At 35.7% G+C, this 17,180-nt stretch overlaps 1 protein-coding gene across 1 annotated transcript; it reads right to left on the bottom strand.

The window, feature by feature from the left end:
• Positions 1 to 8,285: 8,285 nt before the first annotated feature.
• On the bottom strand, positions 8,286 to 9,434 carry LOC104210242 (uncharacterized). Its single transcript, XM_009759093.1, has 2 exons — positions 8,670 to 9,434; positions 8,286 to 8,579 (listed from the first exon to the last, which is right to left on the bottom strand). The coding sequence occupies exons 1-2, from the start codon at positions 9,432 to 9,434 to the stop codon at positions 8,286 to 8,288; spliced, it is 1,059 nt and encodes a 352-aa protein (XP_009757395.1).
• Between the last annotated feature and the right edge of the window lie 7,746 nt (positions 9,435 to 17,180).

The following is a 17,180-nucleotide window of genomic DNA, read 5'->3' as shown; positions in this document are numbered from 1 at the left end:
TTCCCTTTCTCAGAATTTCCAAGCCTACATTCTACTTTGAGTTCCTCTATTGTTTCCCTTAATTCTATAATCACAACTAAGAGGTCATCTTTTTCTTGCTCTAAGACATCAACTTTCTCCACTAAGTCATTCTTTTCTTTACTGATTTTTTCAATGGTTTCTTTTAAGTCAACAGTTGCTACCATCAAATCGTATCTTTCATGTTCTACACTAGCAACTTTCTTAGTTAGAACCTCCTTTTCATTTTCCAGATTACCTATGGTTTCTTTGATTCCTTCAAATCAACCACACAAAAACTACCAGGTCATTTCTAGTTTGTTCAGCATCTCCTAACTCTATGGTTAAGGAATCCTTATCATTTACAAGACTATGATAGGCATCAATTAATACATTGGCTAATGACATGAGTTTCTTAGGAGAGTAGGATTTCAGATTTCTCTAAACATTCCTGAAATTTACCTCATCATTGTCATCATCTTCATCATTATCTGACTGAGCCATCAAGGCAAATATTGAATCATATTCAGTTGCTTCACTTTCAACAGCCATCATAGAACTATCACCTACATCATTTTCTTCTTCAGACTCACTGGAGGAATTTCTCTGTGTTGCAAGAGCTTGCTTCACAACGTTGTCAGCAACGTTCTTTCTTTTGAAGTATTTGTCAGGAATCAGGTTCCTCTTGACTGCTTTATCAGGTTTGTACTTGAAGTTTTCTTGCTTCAGGAGAGGTCAATCTTTGATGAAATGCCCTCGTTTACCACATTTATGATAGAGGTCATAATTCTTTGGTTTGCTGGAGCTGCCTCTATTTGGTATGCCTCCATTCCTTCGGACCATCTTCTGAAACCTTCTGGTTAAGTAAGCCATGTCACTGACCCTTCACTTGAGTCATTGCTTTCAGCTTTGAGTACCAGGTTATTTTCCTTCTTTGATTCTTTTCTTTCACTGTCCTTCTTCTTCTTCATTTCGTAGGTTTTCAGATTTTCAACTAGCTCATCTATAGTTAGGGCCTGCAGATCCTTTGCTTCAGTAATGACATTCACTTTACTCTCCTATGAACTGGGCAAAACACTGAGAATTTTTCTCACTATCTTGTTCCTAGGAATGATTTCTCCAAGCGAGTGTAGCTCATTTATGATAGACGTGAATCTTGTATGCATGCCTTGAATGGATTCATCGTCCTTCATTCTGAAAAGCTCATACTCAGTGGTGAGCATGTCAATCTTAGATTGTTTTACTTGAGTGGTTCCCTCATGTGCTATTTGTAAAGCTTCTCATATTTCCTTGGCTGATTGACAGACTGAGATCCTATTGTATTCATCAGGTCCACACCAAAATTTTCTTGGCACTAAAGTTTTTCTCCACAACTTTCCTATCTACATCGTTGTATTCTTTCCTGGTTTTTGGCACCGTCTTTGGAGGGTCTCCGACCTTCTTTGTTGGGACATAAGGACCATCACAAATAACATTCCACAACTCAGAATCTTCTGTCATGATGAAGTCATGCATTCTTGTCTTCCACCACCCATAGTATTATCCATTAAACCTGGGTGGTCTATATGTAGACTGTCCTTCCTCGAAGTTTGGTGGAGTAGCCATGAAGATCCTTTCTAAGTGTTAACCTTTTAGAAAGAACCTGCTCTAATAGAAATTGATAGAATATATGAGTCCACCAAACTATATAGAAACCAGGTCCTATATAGGTTTCCACAGAAAATGCTAATGTAACAGTAAGTAAATGGAACAGGGAACTTTTATGTGAAAAAATCCCTGCTCAAGGGGATAAAAAACCACGACCTACACTGGTAGGATTTCAAGTTCACTATGAGCAAACTTCAGATTACAACCTATGCAATCTAGGAATTAAACTCTTAATCCCTTACTAACTTGTAATACACTTATTACAAGCTACTTTGCAATACACATATTACAAAGACTTCAACTCATGACTAACTCTAGGCACGACACAATCACTGAAGGTTTATGGTTTACAAGAGGTTCCTAATTAAATCTTCTAGATAAGCAAAGTAGGAATTACACTAAAGAACAATTACAAAATTACAACTCAACTAAGGACATACAAGAGACTAGCTGTAGGAACTAGTCCGTAGTAGCGTTGTACTTTGTTCTTGATGCACTTGAGAATTGAATGCTTGATAGAGTTACGGTTGGAGAGCTTGAATGAATTCACAAGTGTTCAAGTGATGTTTTGTTGTAATACTCTTTATTAATACAACTTGTATGACATCACTTAAATGATTTAGAGCCTGCTTGGATGGGCTTAAAAGCTGGTCAAATCAACTTTTAAGTCATTTTTTAGCTTATTGAGGTGTTTGGCAAACTTAAAATCTGCTTAAAGGACAAATGCTTTTAAGCCAAAAGGTCCAAATTACGCCAAAAATGATAAGTTGGGTAATCCCAACTTTTTTTTTTCTAGCTTAAAAGCCACCCCTCTTTGACCAAGTATTTTACATTGTTATCCCTGATACTTATGTATAATTTCCAAAATACCCAATCATTTCTTTTTCTCCTTTCCTCCGCCATTTTCAATCCCTTTCTTCCAAATTTCATAATCTTTTCTTTTTCTCCTTTCCTTTGCCATTTCCAATTTGTGCCTTCCAAATTCCATTACTGCCGAACTCTTTGTTTTGTTTTAGTTTCTTTTTTGGTTCTATAACATTTTTTTTAAAAAAAGATTGCTGTTGAATCCCTCATTTTTTTAAATTGATGAAACTACTAAATCAAAATTTTCAATGAGCATGTTAACAAATAATTTGAAGCTATGAGACGAAAAAATATATTTTGGTGAATTAATAGATTATTGCATGTTATTTAAATAAATAATTTATATTTAGGCAATCAGTTTAAATTGAAAATGAACTAAATTATTATTTTTTGTATATGTATTAATTTAGAATAAAATATTATCATAATCATTTTCTTTATAGTGTTAACAACTTCAAGGATATTTCAGTCATTTTACAAAAACAAGTGCTTACCAGCACTTATTTACCAAACACTTCAATAACTTTTTTTAAGTTTCAGCACTTTTATCCAAACACTTATCTGCTTATTTATAAAACAAGCTCCATCACTTGTTTTGACGCACTTATACTTAAAAGCCACTTTTTTAAGCCAATCCAAACGGGCTCTTAATCACTTGGTTGGCCAAAGAGGAGTGTCTGCAGTACTGTGCTGCACTATTTGCATGTACAGTGCAGGCAGTCACTTTCCAGCTATAGACAGTTGACTTCGTACTGTTGTCAGGAAAACACAAGGAGATCAGGTCCCTGTGCTGATTCTTTATCTTCTGAAGTTATCGCAACTCACATTAGCTCGAGTCCGTTGATTGAGTTGTGTACCAAGTGTGACAGGTCCCTTATCTAGTTCTTTGACAGTAAATTTGTTAGATCATCAAAATATAAAGAAAATGTAAACCCATCATGTTATTTACCTTTCATCCGCATAACGAACAGTTCTTTTACAATAATATACATCCTTATATATTACTATACAATATTATACACTTATTATAATTGATATATCAACTTTGTATAAAAGTGATAATAGTGTATAAAAGGATATATACATACTTTTACACTTATAAAAAATATACACTTTTATATTACAAATTATATAAAGGTTGCGCGTCGTCTTCTTCAAACTTCAGCTCACGAAACTCCATCTGAAATGGATCAAGAACATCATCAAATGTATCTCAAACACTAGGACGAGTTTCACCCAAATAATTTTAATAATATTAATCAACACTCATTCTATTTCATTCAGTAATATTAATACTAGTTCTTAAAATATTTCAGATATGAAAAGTTTCGAACTCGTTAATGGATTTTTTTTCATCAAATGGGTTTATATGTTCACACAAATACAATATATGAAATAAGAAGTTAGGTGAAAATATTCAATAATCTATCAATACAAACCACAAACACCAAAAAATATCGATCCTCCAAATTTCGAGCTTCTCAACACATTAATGGTGGGTTTTGAAATAACCGACTATTAACCCATGTGAAGCCAATATGTGTTATTTGAAAGTGTTGAAACTATTTTGAAAAGGACTCAACTGGAGCAGCAACTTTAAATTTAAGAGTTAAACACTAACTCTATCATGACTTATTGTGCTCAAGTAGTCATTCGATCTAATAAAATATAGAACAAGTAAATAACACAATCAAATAAGGCATAAAGTAATCTAGATTCTACTCCGAACATGAATAATTATGGCACATGCATATATGCTCTTCACTTCATATATATATATATATATATATATATATATATATATATATATATATATATCACCCCTGCATGTGACAAATAATATTATTTATTAGAAAAAATTTCTCAAACCAAAGTTAGGCAAGACACTTACCTTTTGCAAGTCAAATCAACCTTCCAAAATGCTTTTCTTTTAGAAATCACCACCAACCGGATCGAAACTAGCCAAACGTTAAACAATATTGTAGGAAGCAATCACAATCAATAAAGCTTGTATCTTTGAAGAATTTCTAAAACGTCAACTCCGGCCAGCGCCTGAAATCCGAAATCAATATCAAATACTGATGACCCATATCCTGTCGAGTCCAAATATATAATTAGTTTCCAAATTTGGGTCTAAATCGGTGATCAATCCCTAAAATCTACTTTCTTAAGATGTAGAAAAAAAATGTAAATTTGGGTCCTTGATGATTTGTGACTTTAAAATGCAAAATGTTCTAGCATTGTGTCGATGTTGAGCTGAGTTGAAACAAGTCCTATACTTATTAAAAGAATAGAGTTTGTCATCATCAAAAAATGGGAATTTGTTGGCCCAAGTGAAGTTTGTTTTGATGATTGACAAAGGAACTCAAGCATGAACCAGGTCCATACATAGTGCACACAGACACAGGTAGATTTGAGCACAAGGGATTCATGTGAAGGAGATAAGCTTAAGTTGTTATATCTGATATCTCCTGAACAAAAAGGTTGCATAAGTGATAAGGAGAAGGACTCCTTACTCGAAGAGAACTTTATCCAAGATAAGGGAGGAGTTAGAAGTTGAAGATAACTAGAACTCTTCCACCAAGGAAGAGTATAGCATTGGAACTCTAGTTATTTCCTATTCTACTAACTCTATATATTTCAGGATGTTCTCATTCTACAGGGATGCACAAACACTGAAGTTAAACGCGAGTTGCGAGCAAAATAGCAAGACATTTTACAAGTAATTCGTGTGTGATTTAAGTGTGCAAACATGAAGTTACATAAACCAGATAGAAGAACCAGTTCCAAGTGTATGTCTTTTATTATAGTTTCATTGGAAAAGGGCCAGACCTGCCCCTAACGTATCAACTCTAGTCTAAACATGCCCCTCGTTAACCTATTTTGCGAATAATGACCCTACCGTTAAAAATCTGGCATACTTGTGCCCTTAATTCTAACGGGTGAGTTGTGATGTATTTAAACATTTTAATAATTCCACGTGGCATTATCTGATTGGTTATTAATTAATCCATACCCCAAACCTGATTTTACCCCACCCATAACCCAAATGTACCGACCCGACCCAACAAACCTTGTTTTACCCCCCAAATCACTCGACCTTAGGTCATTTTCACCCACTTCATCTCCAAATTTCAGCAGCTTCTCTCCTCTCTTTTAACTTCTTTGATAAATTGGAGTTTGTTTATTTTTAAGCTTCAAATGGCAGAATCTTCTTCTAATTCTTCTCGTGATCTAGGTGATGCTCGTGTTTGTATTGCGGACCGGTAGCCAATCATTTTACTGCTACGACACCTATGAATGGTGGTCGTAGATTCTATAAATGTCCTCGTTATGAGAGTAATGATTGTCGTTATTGGGAATGGCGCGATGAAGAACTTCCACATCATGTATCAATGTTTATCCACAAGCAAAAAATTACAGTGGATGCTCTTCGCCAAGAAAGGAATAAGTTTAGGAAGATGGTCGATGATATGGTGGGTAGTAAAGATGGAAATTTGAATAATGTATCTGCATTGGAGGAGAAAGTTTCGAATTTGAAGTTGAAATTGAAGCAATAAAAAAAGTTTATAATATGGTCATGGGCTATTTTTGTTATATTTGTGGCTTACAAAATGATGTAGAGAAGTTGTGTTTTGGTTAGTAGTGTCCAAATATGGTGACCATAGGAACTGTTGGTCCTTCTACCAGTTCTAAATCTGTTGAATTATGTAGAGAAGTTATGGCTTACCAAATTGCAGATTGCAGATTGTTGGCATAGTTGTTTAATGAAGGGAATTTGCTGCTTTTAGTTAGGTTAAATTTGCAGTTGTCTTTGTAGTTTGTCTGTATTTTTGTATTTCCGTTTTGAATAAATTTCTAGTTTTCATTGGTATGTTATGGTCATTGAACTAAAGTACTGCCACAAGAACCAACATTATGTTATGCATATTCGACAATAAATAACACCAATACAATAATTTTCACAATCAATAGATAACAAGATCATCAATAGATAACAAAGCATAGTTATATATAGCCAACAAAATACTTAACAACCACTTGTCACAATGTGTTTCACCCTAATATAAGCCCAACAAAAGATTTTTGGGGTGAATCAATACAACTTCCACAACTGATTCACCACAAAAACAATACATAATTAGTTATGAATCAGTCATCACAAAAATATAGTTTTGTTTCCTAAGTTAAAATTTGTCATTCATACACAATTGAAGTCCCTAGAGCTTGATCTTCTTAGCTTTCAATTTACCAAGTTTTTTCTCCTTTTCTTCCAACAGTTGTCTTGATGGCATTGCTGCTTTGCCTTTCCAAGTGACTTTCCTTGGTGAATATGGCAAGTTTGCGGGGAGATTGGCACCAAATTCATCACTCTTGAATGCAATCTTCCTTGTACCAGTTGGTATTTGCCTCAACTTTTTCTTTTGAAGCCTAGTCTTAGCTTCAGATATCATCTTAGGTCTCCAAACTAGATGTTCAGCATCATCTTCAGAGATTGCATCCCCATCTTCACAGTCATAGTCACCATCCAGAACAACTGATGGTGCTAGTTTTGCTGTTGCCATTGCTGCTGTTGCTGGTGCAGCTATTGCTATTGCCATAGCTGCTGGTGCTGCTGTTGTTGGCGCAGATATTGCTGTTGGCATTGTTGCTGGTTCTGCAGCTGTTTCACTTTGAGTATGGGTTGCTGTCATTGGCCTCATACCAGGTGTAGGAACAAATACAAATTCTGATGTTTGACTATCTTGGGGTGCTGTCAAGGGCACATCTTGTACTTCTTGAAAAGATCCTACATCTTGGAAGAAGTGGCTATGTTTCCCTTTCACCTAGAAGATCAAGCAATGAAGGTATCATTACCAAAGTACATTTTCTGAAGTTAATAAGAATGGAATGAGTTAATTTTTTTTTGAAGTTAATAAGAATGGAATGAGTAGCATTACCAAAGGACAGTTTCTGATGTTGTGACCTCTCTCACTGCAGTATCCACAAGTCATGACAAGTCCTTTTCTTGAAGCTGATCAAACCCCCTCTCTCATCCTTGCCTCATCCTTTTCTCTCTTTCTCTTTACATTTGGTTGACCAACCATTTTGATAATTTCTGGTGGCTCCATTGCATGATGTGGTTCTACTTTCCAGAATTTTTCACCTCTAACTGGTTGTATTTCATGCATATACACATCCATGTAAGCTTCCTTTGAATACGGGTTTCTGCATTTCACTCAATAGCTATTCTTTCTTGTCAAGTAAACATCTAATTGCATGGGGACATGGAATTCTTGTCAAGTCCCATGTTCTGCATGTGCACTTTTTAAGTTGAAAATTAACAGTATGCTTCTATGGACCTTCATGCACTTCATAACCAAAGTCACCATTAAAATCAACTTCACACCCTTGTGCAATTTCTCTGAAATCACCCAATAACTCCATGGCATATGGACTGAATTCATCTCTCCAAGTCCTACATTCATCTTCATGATCTTTTAACATTTTCATTACTTTTCATACAAGGGAAAACCAATAATCAAACACTATAACAGTAATTTACCACTAAACCAGTTAGTTACCACTATAACAGTAATTTACCACTATAACAGTATAAAAGTAATTTACACTATAACAGTACATAACAGTAACAGTTAGTTACCACTATAACAGTAATTTACCACTATAACAGTACATAAAATCAGTTAGTTACATAAACTACTAAAACAGTAATTTACCTTGACTCTAATATCTTCTAACATCTTGATTATTGGTTTGTGTCTTGCCTCTAGAATCTATTTGTTGAAGGATTCTGTGAAGTTGTTATCAACCATCTGATTCTTGCATGTTGTGTCAAAATAAGCCCTACACCAGTTTTGTGGAGGGTACCAAATTAGGTCTTTAGCAGCTTGTTCAGAAATAGTCTCTAGGGTCCTCAATTGATCCTTGAACTCTTCATCATAAGAGCTCCAAGCACACCACCATAACAACATTTTCATTTCTACACCCCTCCAATTAGCTTCTATGTGCCTAACACACCATCTATGATGTGATTTAGGAACCAAAGTTGCAACAACATCAATCAAACCCTGCAACAATCAAAACAAACAAAGAAGGCATTTAGTAGTTAAAGTAAACAAATAGTGAAAAACATAACTGTGATTTGTTAATGATATTACCTTTTTCTTGTATGAAATGAATGTCACTCCTTCATCATCTCCCAGCTCTAAGGAAGATCTCAGCAGCCCCAGAAACCACTTCCAAGTTCTACCTGTTTCTCTATCAACCACTGCCCAAGCAAGTGGATAAAAGTGTTTGGCAGAATCTTGTGCCATTGCTACTAGCAAAATTCCTTTGCATTTTCTGTTTAGAAATGTGCTATCCAGACCTATTAGAGGCCTCAAACCTGCTTTCCATCCACTTTTCAAAGCTTGGAAGCATATATACATTCTAAGAAATATCCTCTTTCCCTCTTCCACATCTGTACCAGGGTTACTATCCCTCAACTCTTGAGCATAGGCCTCTAACCTATTATAGTCATCAATGTAGCCACCCTCCAACTTCTCTAAGACCATTCTCTTAACCCTATTCATCTTTGAATAGCTAACATTAAGTCTGAATCTATCCTCCAAGTCCACCCTCATATCTTTAACTTTGTACTTAGGATTATTTTGAACTTTGTTCTTGAAATAATGGGCTAAAGCATTGGGAGTAGCTCTTCTATTCTGAAATGCTGGACCACATTCATGTTTTATGTTCAAAGTCTTAATCTTAAATCCTTGATCTCTGTTATCCTTGGATATAAAACATACAAAAGGACATCCAATATCACATTTGTACCTAACTCTACTTTTCTCACTCTTCTTAACTTTAAGGCCCTTCCTATTAGCAACTGCATAGTACCCTACAACTCTTTTAGCTTCAGCCAAGTCTTTAAAACTCATACCCTTCTCCAAGTTTTTATACTTGTCTAGTGTATCATTAACTTCTTTGTTCCTTTATCTTCTAAACAGTTCTAACTTTTCACTATCATAATCACTAGAGTTAGTTTCATTAGTTTCCTCCTCATCAAATGAATCACAATCAGTTCCAACATCTACTTCTACTGTCAAATTATAAGGTTCATCATGCTGAGTGATGCTAGGAGCTGGCACCTCATCTATAACAAATATTTGAATCTCATTGAATTGGTTTGACAATAAAGACTGTAGTATTCTAATGCCTGCATCACCCTCAATTAAAAAGCACCTACCAAAAGGGCCTGTTACTAGTAATTGTTTCACCTCACTAAAACCTAACTTCTCAGTATATTCAGAACAAATGTCTATATAAGACAACAAATCCACATCATAACCTATCAATACATGCTTCCTTCTTTTAAGATACACCACTTGAGGTTCAAACAACCACTTACCCCCATGATTAAAGATCAAATCAACCTTCTCAATCATTCTTCAAAGAAAAAAAATGCAAGCCATAAAAAAATAATAAAAAGGACCTATCAGTAATAAACAAACAAAAAAGTTAAAGAGGACTTCTACAAATAAAGGGACAAAGAGTTAAAGAGAGCCCTTACCAATAAAGGGACAAATATCAAATACGGCCAAACAAAAGTAAACAAAAGCAAAAACAGTGAATAAACAACTGAAATTAACAAAAAAGTAGACCCCATATGAATAAAGAAATTAGGCATCAACAATAATTGAACCCCTAAGTCCAGACCAACACAAAAAGGGAAGGGACCACAGGCAATTGAAAATTTAGTAAACAAAGATAAAAGCTTTGAATAAACAACTGAAATCGACAAAAAAAAACCTCATACGAATAAATTAACCAGATGTTACCAAAATCTAAGCGGAACCACATGCAACAAAAAAATACTATAAAGACATCTAATAACATTGAAGACAAACTGAAACATCACAGAATATCAGAAGAAACATGATTTGTTTATTTCAAGAAACCCTAAGCAAAGATCAGTAATAAAGTCTTACTTGAATGGAGAGAAGACTTTAACTTTAATAAGAAACTTCAATCTGTCAACTTCAGTAAAAAATTGTCGCAGAAAATCCCAAGAAGTCAAGCTCCAAAATCGCCGACCATTTTGCCCTTTTTGCTTAGAGTAGATGAAGTGGGTGAAAATGGCCTAAGGTCAAATGATATGGGGGGGGGGAACAAGGTTTGCTGGGTCGGGTCAATACATTTGGGTTATGGGTGGGGTAAAATTAGGTTTGGGGTATGGATTAATTAATAACCAATCAGATAACGCCACGTAGAATTATTAAAATGTTTAAATATATCACAACTCACCCATTAGAATTAAGGGCACAAGTATGCCAAATTTTTAACGGTAGGGTCATTATTCGCAAAATAGGTTAACAAGGGGCATTTTTAGACTAGAGTTGATACGTTAGGGGCAGGTCTGACCCTTTTCCGTAGTTTCATTGTAGTAGGACTTTTAAGTTGTACCTTTCAGCTTTACTTAGACGCAATTGTACTAGGTACTCTAAGTGTTGTATTCAAGTTAGAGTTAACTTGAAGTTGTCACAACAGCTAGAGACTGGTTGCCACAAAGGGATTAGAGGTAATCCTTAGGTTTATAAAGAGTTTTGTAAATGTTGTTTGGCTTAGTGATTTAGTAAAGTATTGGGAAAAATCTTACTGAGTAGTAGGTTATAATTTTTTCACCTTTTGAGACGGGTGTTTTCCATGTAAAAATACTTGTATTCTTTACTTTTCGCATTTATTATTCTACAATAGTAGTATAAGGAACACATAGAAGAACCATGTCCTTCTATAATCTATGCACACAAATAACCCCCATCTTGTATGGTATTGAAGTATAAAACATCAATTGGTATCAGAGCAGGTTATCCTTGAAGAAGCTAACACCTTAGGGAAAGATCAAGATGAGTGCACCACCTGAAAACTAGGAAGGGCAATCCACTGCTAGGCCACCACTCTTTAATGGCCAGTACTTCTCTTGGTGGAAAAAACAAAATGAGAGATCACATTCAAGGAGAGGACTATGAGCTATGGGACATTGTCACTGATGGTCCATTGGCTATCTTGAAGAAAAATACTAAAAGAGTAGATGTGACAAAGACAAGAGCAGATTGCACTACTGAAGACTTGAAGAAGTGGGAGAAGAATGTTAAAGCCAAGAAATGGCTTATTTGTGGACTTGGTCCAGATGAGTACAGCAGAATCCAAGGTTGTGCCACTGCTAAGAGAATTTTGGATACACTGTAAGTGGCTCACGAAGGAACTACTCAGTTAAAGAGATCTAGAGGAACTCTACTGTACTCTCAGTATGAGAAAAGAAACCATTTAAGAGATGTACACAAGGTTCACTATACTAACAAATGAGCTAAAATCTCTTCGAAGGGTTATTCTTGAAGAAGAAAGATCCAAGAAGATATTGACTAAGGTTTTATATATAATTGGGAAAGCAAAATCACTGCCATCCAAGAATCAAAGAATATTGCCACTCTCCCACTGGATGAATTAATTGGAAATCTCACTGCCTATGAACTTAGGAGACAAACCATGAAGATGGATGTACCTAAGAAGTAAAGGAGCTTAGCACTTAGAATCACTGAAGGATCTGATCTGGAAGATGATGAAATGTCTATGATCATCAAGGACTTCAAGAAGTACCTGAGGAGAGGAAAGAGTTCTTCAAGAAGTGGAAGCTACAACAAGTCAAAAGCTCCTGAGAAACAAACCAATGATGGCTGCTACAAGTGTGGAAAGACTAATCACCACATCAAGAAATGTCTTTTGTGGGAAATTAAATGGAAGAAGGAAAGAGTTGAACAAAGGAATAGGAAGAAGAACATGTTTGACTAAAGAAAAACAACAACAAAGGATCAACCAAGGCTATGGTCGATGCTTAGGGAGAAAGCTCAGATGATGATGCTGCTGCTGCTGATGATGATGAACGAGCACATATTGGCATTGGAAAATCTGATGAAGAAACTAAGGCAAGTGTCCTTCATCTTAAAGACAAAATTTAATTTTTGTCTAAAGAAAGGTTATCTGAGCTACTGCTAGAGCTAATTGATGAATCTGAGGATGTAAATAATGAAAATAAATAGCTGTCAAAAGAATGTGTGGTTTTAAAAGATAAGTGCAAAAACCTGAAACTTAGGGCTAATGAAACTGAAAATGAAAATATTGTGTTGAAGAACCAGGTTCATGAACTCGAAACAATTGTCCTAGAACTTAGATATGAAAATCTAAAACTAAAATTAGGAACAGGTAAAAAGAAAATTGACCACACACAACTCACTTTAGAAGAAACTGTAGGAAAAATGAAAGATGAGTTGTAAAAAAGAGATGAGCAAGTAAGAATCCTAAAGGAGGATCTAAGCAAGGTCAAGCATGAGCTAGACAGAAGTTGTAAAAGGAACAGGTCCTCCGATGCACTTTCATGGCTACAAAAATGCCATAGTAGCAACAGAAAAGGACTTGGCTTTGGGAATCCTACACCTAAGTGGGATCCAAAAAGCAAGTACCTCACACTTCTTGAGAATAAGATTTGCACACACTGTGGCAAAACTGGTCACTATAAAATTAAATGTATTGTAAAAGAGAAGGCAAGTCAAAAGAACAATGAATTTGTTCAAGGGAAGAATAGGCTGCCAAGTTGGGCTAAAAGAATTTGATTTTTCTTCTTGCCTATAGAAAGGGACCCAAGCTAGTTTGGGTTCCAAAAATGAATCCCGTATTTCCTTTTGTAGGTCTGAGTGAAGGGGAGCATCCAAATATGGTACATGGATAGTGGCTGCTCTAAGCACATGACAGAAAGCAAGAACCAATTCCTTTCTCTTGAGGACCTTAAATGAGGTAATGTCTCCTTTGAAAATGGGAAGAAAGGTGAGATCATTGGGGTTGGAAAGGTAGGCAAGACTGATTTTCACTCTATTAAGAACGTTTACTTGATAGATGGACTGAAGTACAATCTAATAAGTGTATCACAATTGTGTGATAGAGGTAACATGGTAGCATTCACCTCTACAAAAGACTTTGTTATTAATCTTACCACTGGCAAGATAGTTTTGCAGGGAAAAAGAGTGAATAATATATATGTTGTGGATCTGTCCACTTTCAGATAATGAATTCACTTGCTTAATTGTATTGGATAATGATCCCCTCATTTGGCACAAAAGACTTGGACATGCCAGTCTAAGCTAACTCAACAAACTAGTCTCTAAGGACTTGGTGATAGGACTGGCTAACATCAAGTTCAAGGAAGATAAAATTTATGAGGCCTGTGCAAGGGGGAAGCAGGTAAGATCCTCTTTCAAAAGCAAGAAAATGGTAAGCTCTACCAGGACGATGGAACTAGCCTATATGGATCTTTATGGGCCAATAAGAACATTGAGCAGATGTGGTAAACGATATGTTATGGTGCTTGTTGATGATTACTCTAGGTTTACTTGGACGCTATTTTTAACATCTAAAGATGAAGCATTGGATATGTTCACTTCTTTTGTTAGAAAACTCATAAACTACTAGGTAATCAACTTGCATCAATTAGGTCTGATCATGGTTCTGAATTTGAGAATGCTAAATTTGCTGAATTCTGTGATGAGCATGGCATAAATCATAATTTTTCTGTTCCTAGGACTCCACAACAAAATTGAGTAGTTGAAAGAAAGAATAGGACATTGGAAGAAATGGCTAGGACTATGCTTCTTTCTAGTAAACTGCCCTATAGCTTCTAGGCAGAAGTTGGTGAACACTGCATGCTACATTATAAATACGTGCATGACTAGACCTCTTGTTGAGAAGACTCTCTATGAGTTACTTAAAGGGAGAAAGCCAAATATATCCCATCTTAAGGCATTTGGATACAAGTGCTTTGTGCACGATAGTGGTAAAGAGTCCCTGGGTAAATTTGATCCACAAGTGATGAGGGAGTATTATTTGGATATTCTTCACATAGTAAAGCTTATAAGATTTATAACAAAAGAATTATGTGTGTAGAAAAAAAGGTACATGTAGTTTTTGACGAAAATAACATTCTTTATGAGAGGCAGGAACATGATGATATAGCAATTGGGCTGGTAAGAAACTCAAATGAAACCACAACCCAAACTGAAGCTGCACAAGAGGAAGGAACATGTGATGGAACAGGTTCTTACACCCAGGGCAACTTGACAGAGGGAACTAAGAGGAACTGATACTCAAATCTCAAGAGAACCTGTCCATGACCCTGTTCCTCACCAATAAAACATTAAAGGAACGTGAAACCTCACAAATATAAAAGTTCTCATCCCATTGAGAACATAATCACTGATCTAACCTCTGGAATCAAAACCAGATCTTTTTTAAAGAATCTTTGTGCTTTTGATGTTTTCTTATCTCTTATTAAACCTAAAAATATTGCTGAAGCTTTGCAGAATGCAGACTGGGTGAATGCAATACAAGATGAACTCAACCAATTTGAGAGAAGCCAAGTTTGACATCTGGTTCCAAGACCCAAGGACAGATCAGTAATTGGCACAAAATGGGTCGTCAGAAACAAACTTGACGAAGATGGAACAGTTACAAGAAACAAGGCAAGATTAGTAGTTCAAGGATATAGTCAAGAGGAGGGCATAAACTATGATGAGAATTTTGCTCTAGTTGCAAGATTGGACGCAATCAGACTTCTCATAGCCTTTGCTGCTTACATGAAATTCACTCTCCATCAGATGGATGTCAAGAGTGCATTCCTCAATGGCTATCTAAAGGAAAAAGTGTTTGTCAAGCAACATCCCGGCTTTGAAAGTAAGGAGTGTCCTGATCATGTGTACAAGCTTGACAAGGCACTTTATGGGCTCAAGCAGGCTTCACAAGTATGGTATGAAAAATTGTCAATATTCTTGCTTGAGCATGGCTACAAGAGAGGTAAAACTGACAATACCTTGTTCTTGAAAGAAAAAGATAAAGATCTCTTGGTAGTTCAGATATATGTTGATGATATAATCTTTGGAGCAACTACTGATAAGTGAAGTAAAGAATTTGCTAAACTAATGGGGATTGAATTTGAATTGAGCATGATGGGTGAGCTTAATTTCTTTTTAGGCTTACTAATTAAATAAAATTCAAATGGAACTATGATCCATCAGCAAAAGTATGCGAAAGAGTTGCTTAAAAGGTTTAAAATGGAAGATTCTAAAGAAATTGACACACCTATTGCAACAACCACAAAATTAGATATAAATGAACCTGTTTATCTGTTGATCATAAGTTGTATAGGGGAATGATCGGCTCTTTGTTATATCTCACTGCTAGTAGACCTGACATTGTTTTCAATGTAGGCCTTTGTGCTAGATTTCAGGTAAATCCAAAAGAGTCTCACTTGACTGCTGTCAAGAGGATCTTGAGATACCTAAAAGGCACTACTGATCTTTGCCTATGGTATCTAAAAGGTAGTAAATTCAACTTGGTGGGATATGCTGATGCTGATTATGCAGGTTTTTTTGTAGATAGAAAGAACACCTCAGGTATGACACACTTTCTTGGCTCATCTCTTGTGTCTTGGGCCACCAAAAAGCAAAATTTTGTGGCCTTGTCTACTATTGAAGTTGAGTATGTTGCTGCTGCCTTAGGTTGTGCTCAACTGTTGTGGATCAAACAACAATTAATGGACTTTGGAATTGATGTAGGTTGGTATCCCCATCTTTTGTGATAATACTAGTGCAATTAGTATGACCAAGAACTCGGTTCATCACAAAAGAACTAAGCACATAGATGTTATGCATCACTTTTTGAAGGACAACTATGAAAAGGGTTTGATCACTATGGAATTTTGTGCTACTGACAAGCAAATAGCTGACATCTTTACAAAAGCTCTAAGTAGAGATCACATTGAAAGGAACATGTTAGAATTAGATATGATTAAGATTACTAAAAGGAACTAGATCTAACTCAAAAAATGGTTAGAAAATTTATGAATTTTGTACATAATTAGATTAGATTTTGCTCAGTCTCATACTTTCACCAGTATACTCTTGTGCCATGTGCTAAAATGTATCATTAATCTCTAATGAAATTATCTTTATTTTCCTTGAAAATTCAGACTTACATAAGAGATTTCTCAGTGAAGAACCTGGTTTATCAAGATTACATAGTATGTAATCTCCACTTTGCATATTTTGAAATAATTATATTTTGATTATGATCAAAAGGAGAGTGACATTTAATCCTAACCTCCTTAAGCTTAACCAATTTCACCCAAAGAGAGTCCCAAAACACAATAAGTGCCTAGATTCTATGGGGAGTCCTCAATGTGTTTTCAAACTAACTCCCAGTTTGATTAGACTTCTGAGCTTCTGAAAATATGCTGTTACCCAATCAAATTCTCACTTTAAATTTTGGCCTTAGTCGTTTCTTCACTTCTAATTTACAACCGCCAAATACCTCTCTCAATCTTCTAATCTTACACGCATTCCTTATACCATCATCCATGGCTAACCTCTCTTAAAACCCTCATCACCATCTAAAGAATCCACACCCACACCTTCAACTACCACGACACCTAGAAAAGGGCGAGTGAAGTTTACTACTCATAAGACAGTGGCAGGGAGTGAAATATCCAAGATGTTAGATGAACATTTGAAAGCAAGCCAGGCACAAGAAACCTAAAAATCTGATGACACATTTAAGTCTGCTACTGAGTTGGAAGAAGTTGTTTC

Source organism: Nicotiana sylvestris, chromosome 7 (genome assembly GCF_000393655.2).
Source record: "Nicotiana sylvestris chromosome 7, ASM39365v2, whole genome shotgun sequence".
Classification (NCBI taxonomy): Eukaryota; Viridiplantae; Streptophyta; class Magnoliopsida; order Solanales; family Solanaceae; genus Nicotiana; species Nicotiana sylvestris.
The sequence above is the reverse complement of the archived record's forward strand: the minus strand, read 5'-3'. Positions and strand labels throughout refer to the sequence as shown.

Coding starts and splice junctions, on each gene's coding strand:
- LOC104210242 (XM_009759093.1), bottom strand. CDS start 9,434: ATGAGTTTTAAAGACTTGGCTGAAGCTAAAAGAGTTGTAGGGTACTAT. Junction 8,580..8,669: donor TCATTTCATACAAGAAAAAG/GTAATATCATTA, acceptor TGATTGTTGCAG/GGTTTGATTGATGTTGTTGC.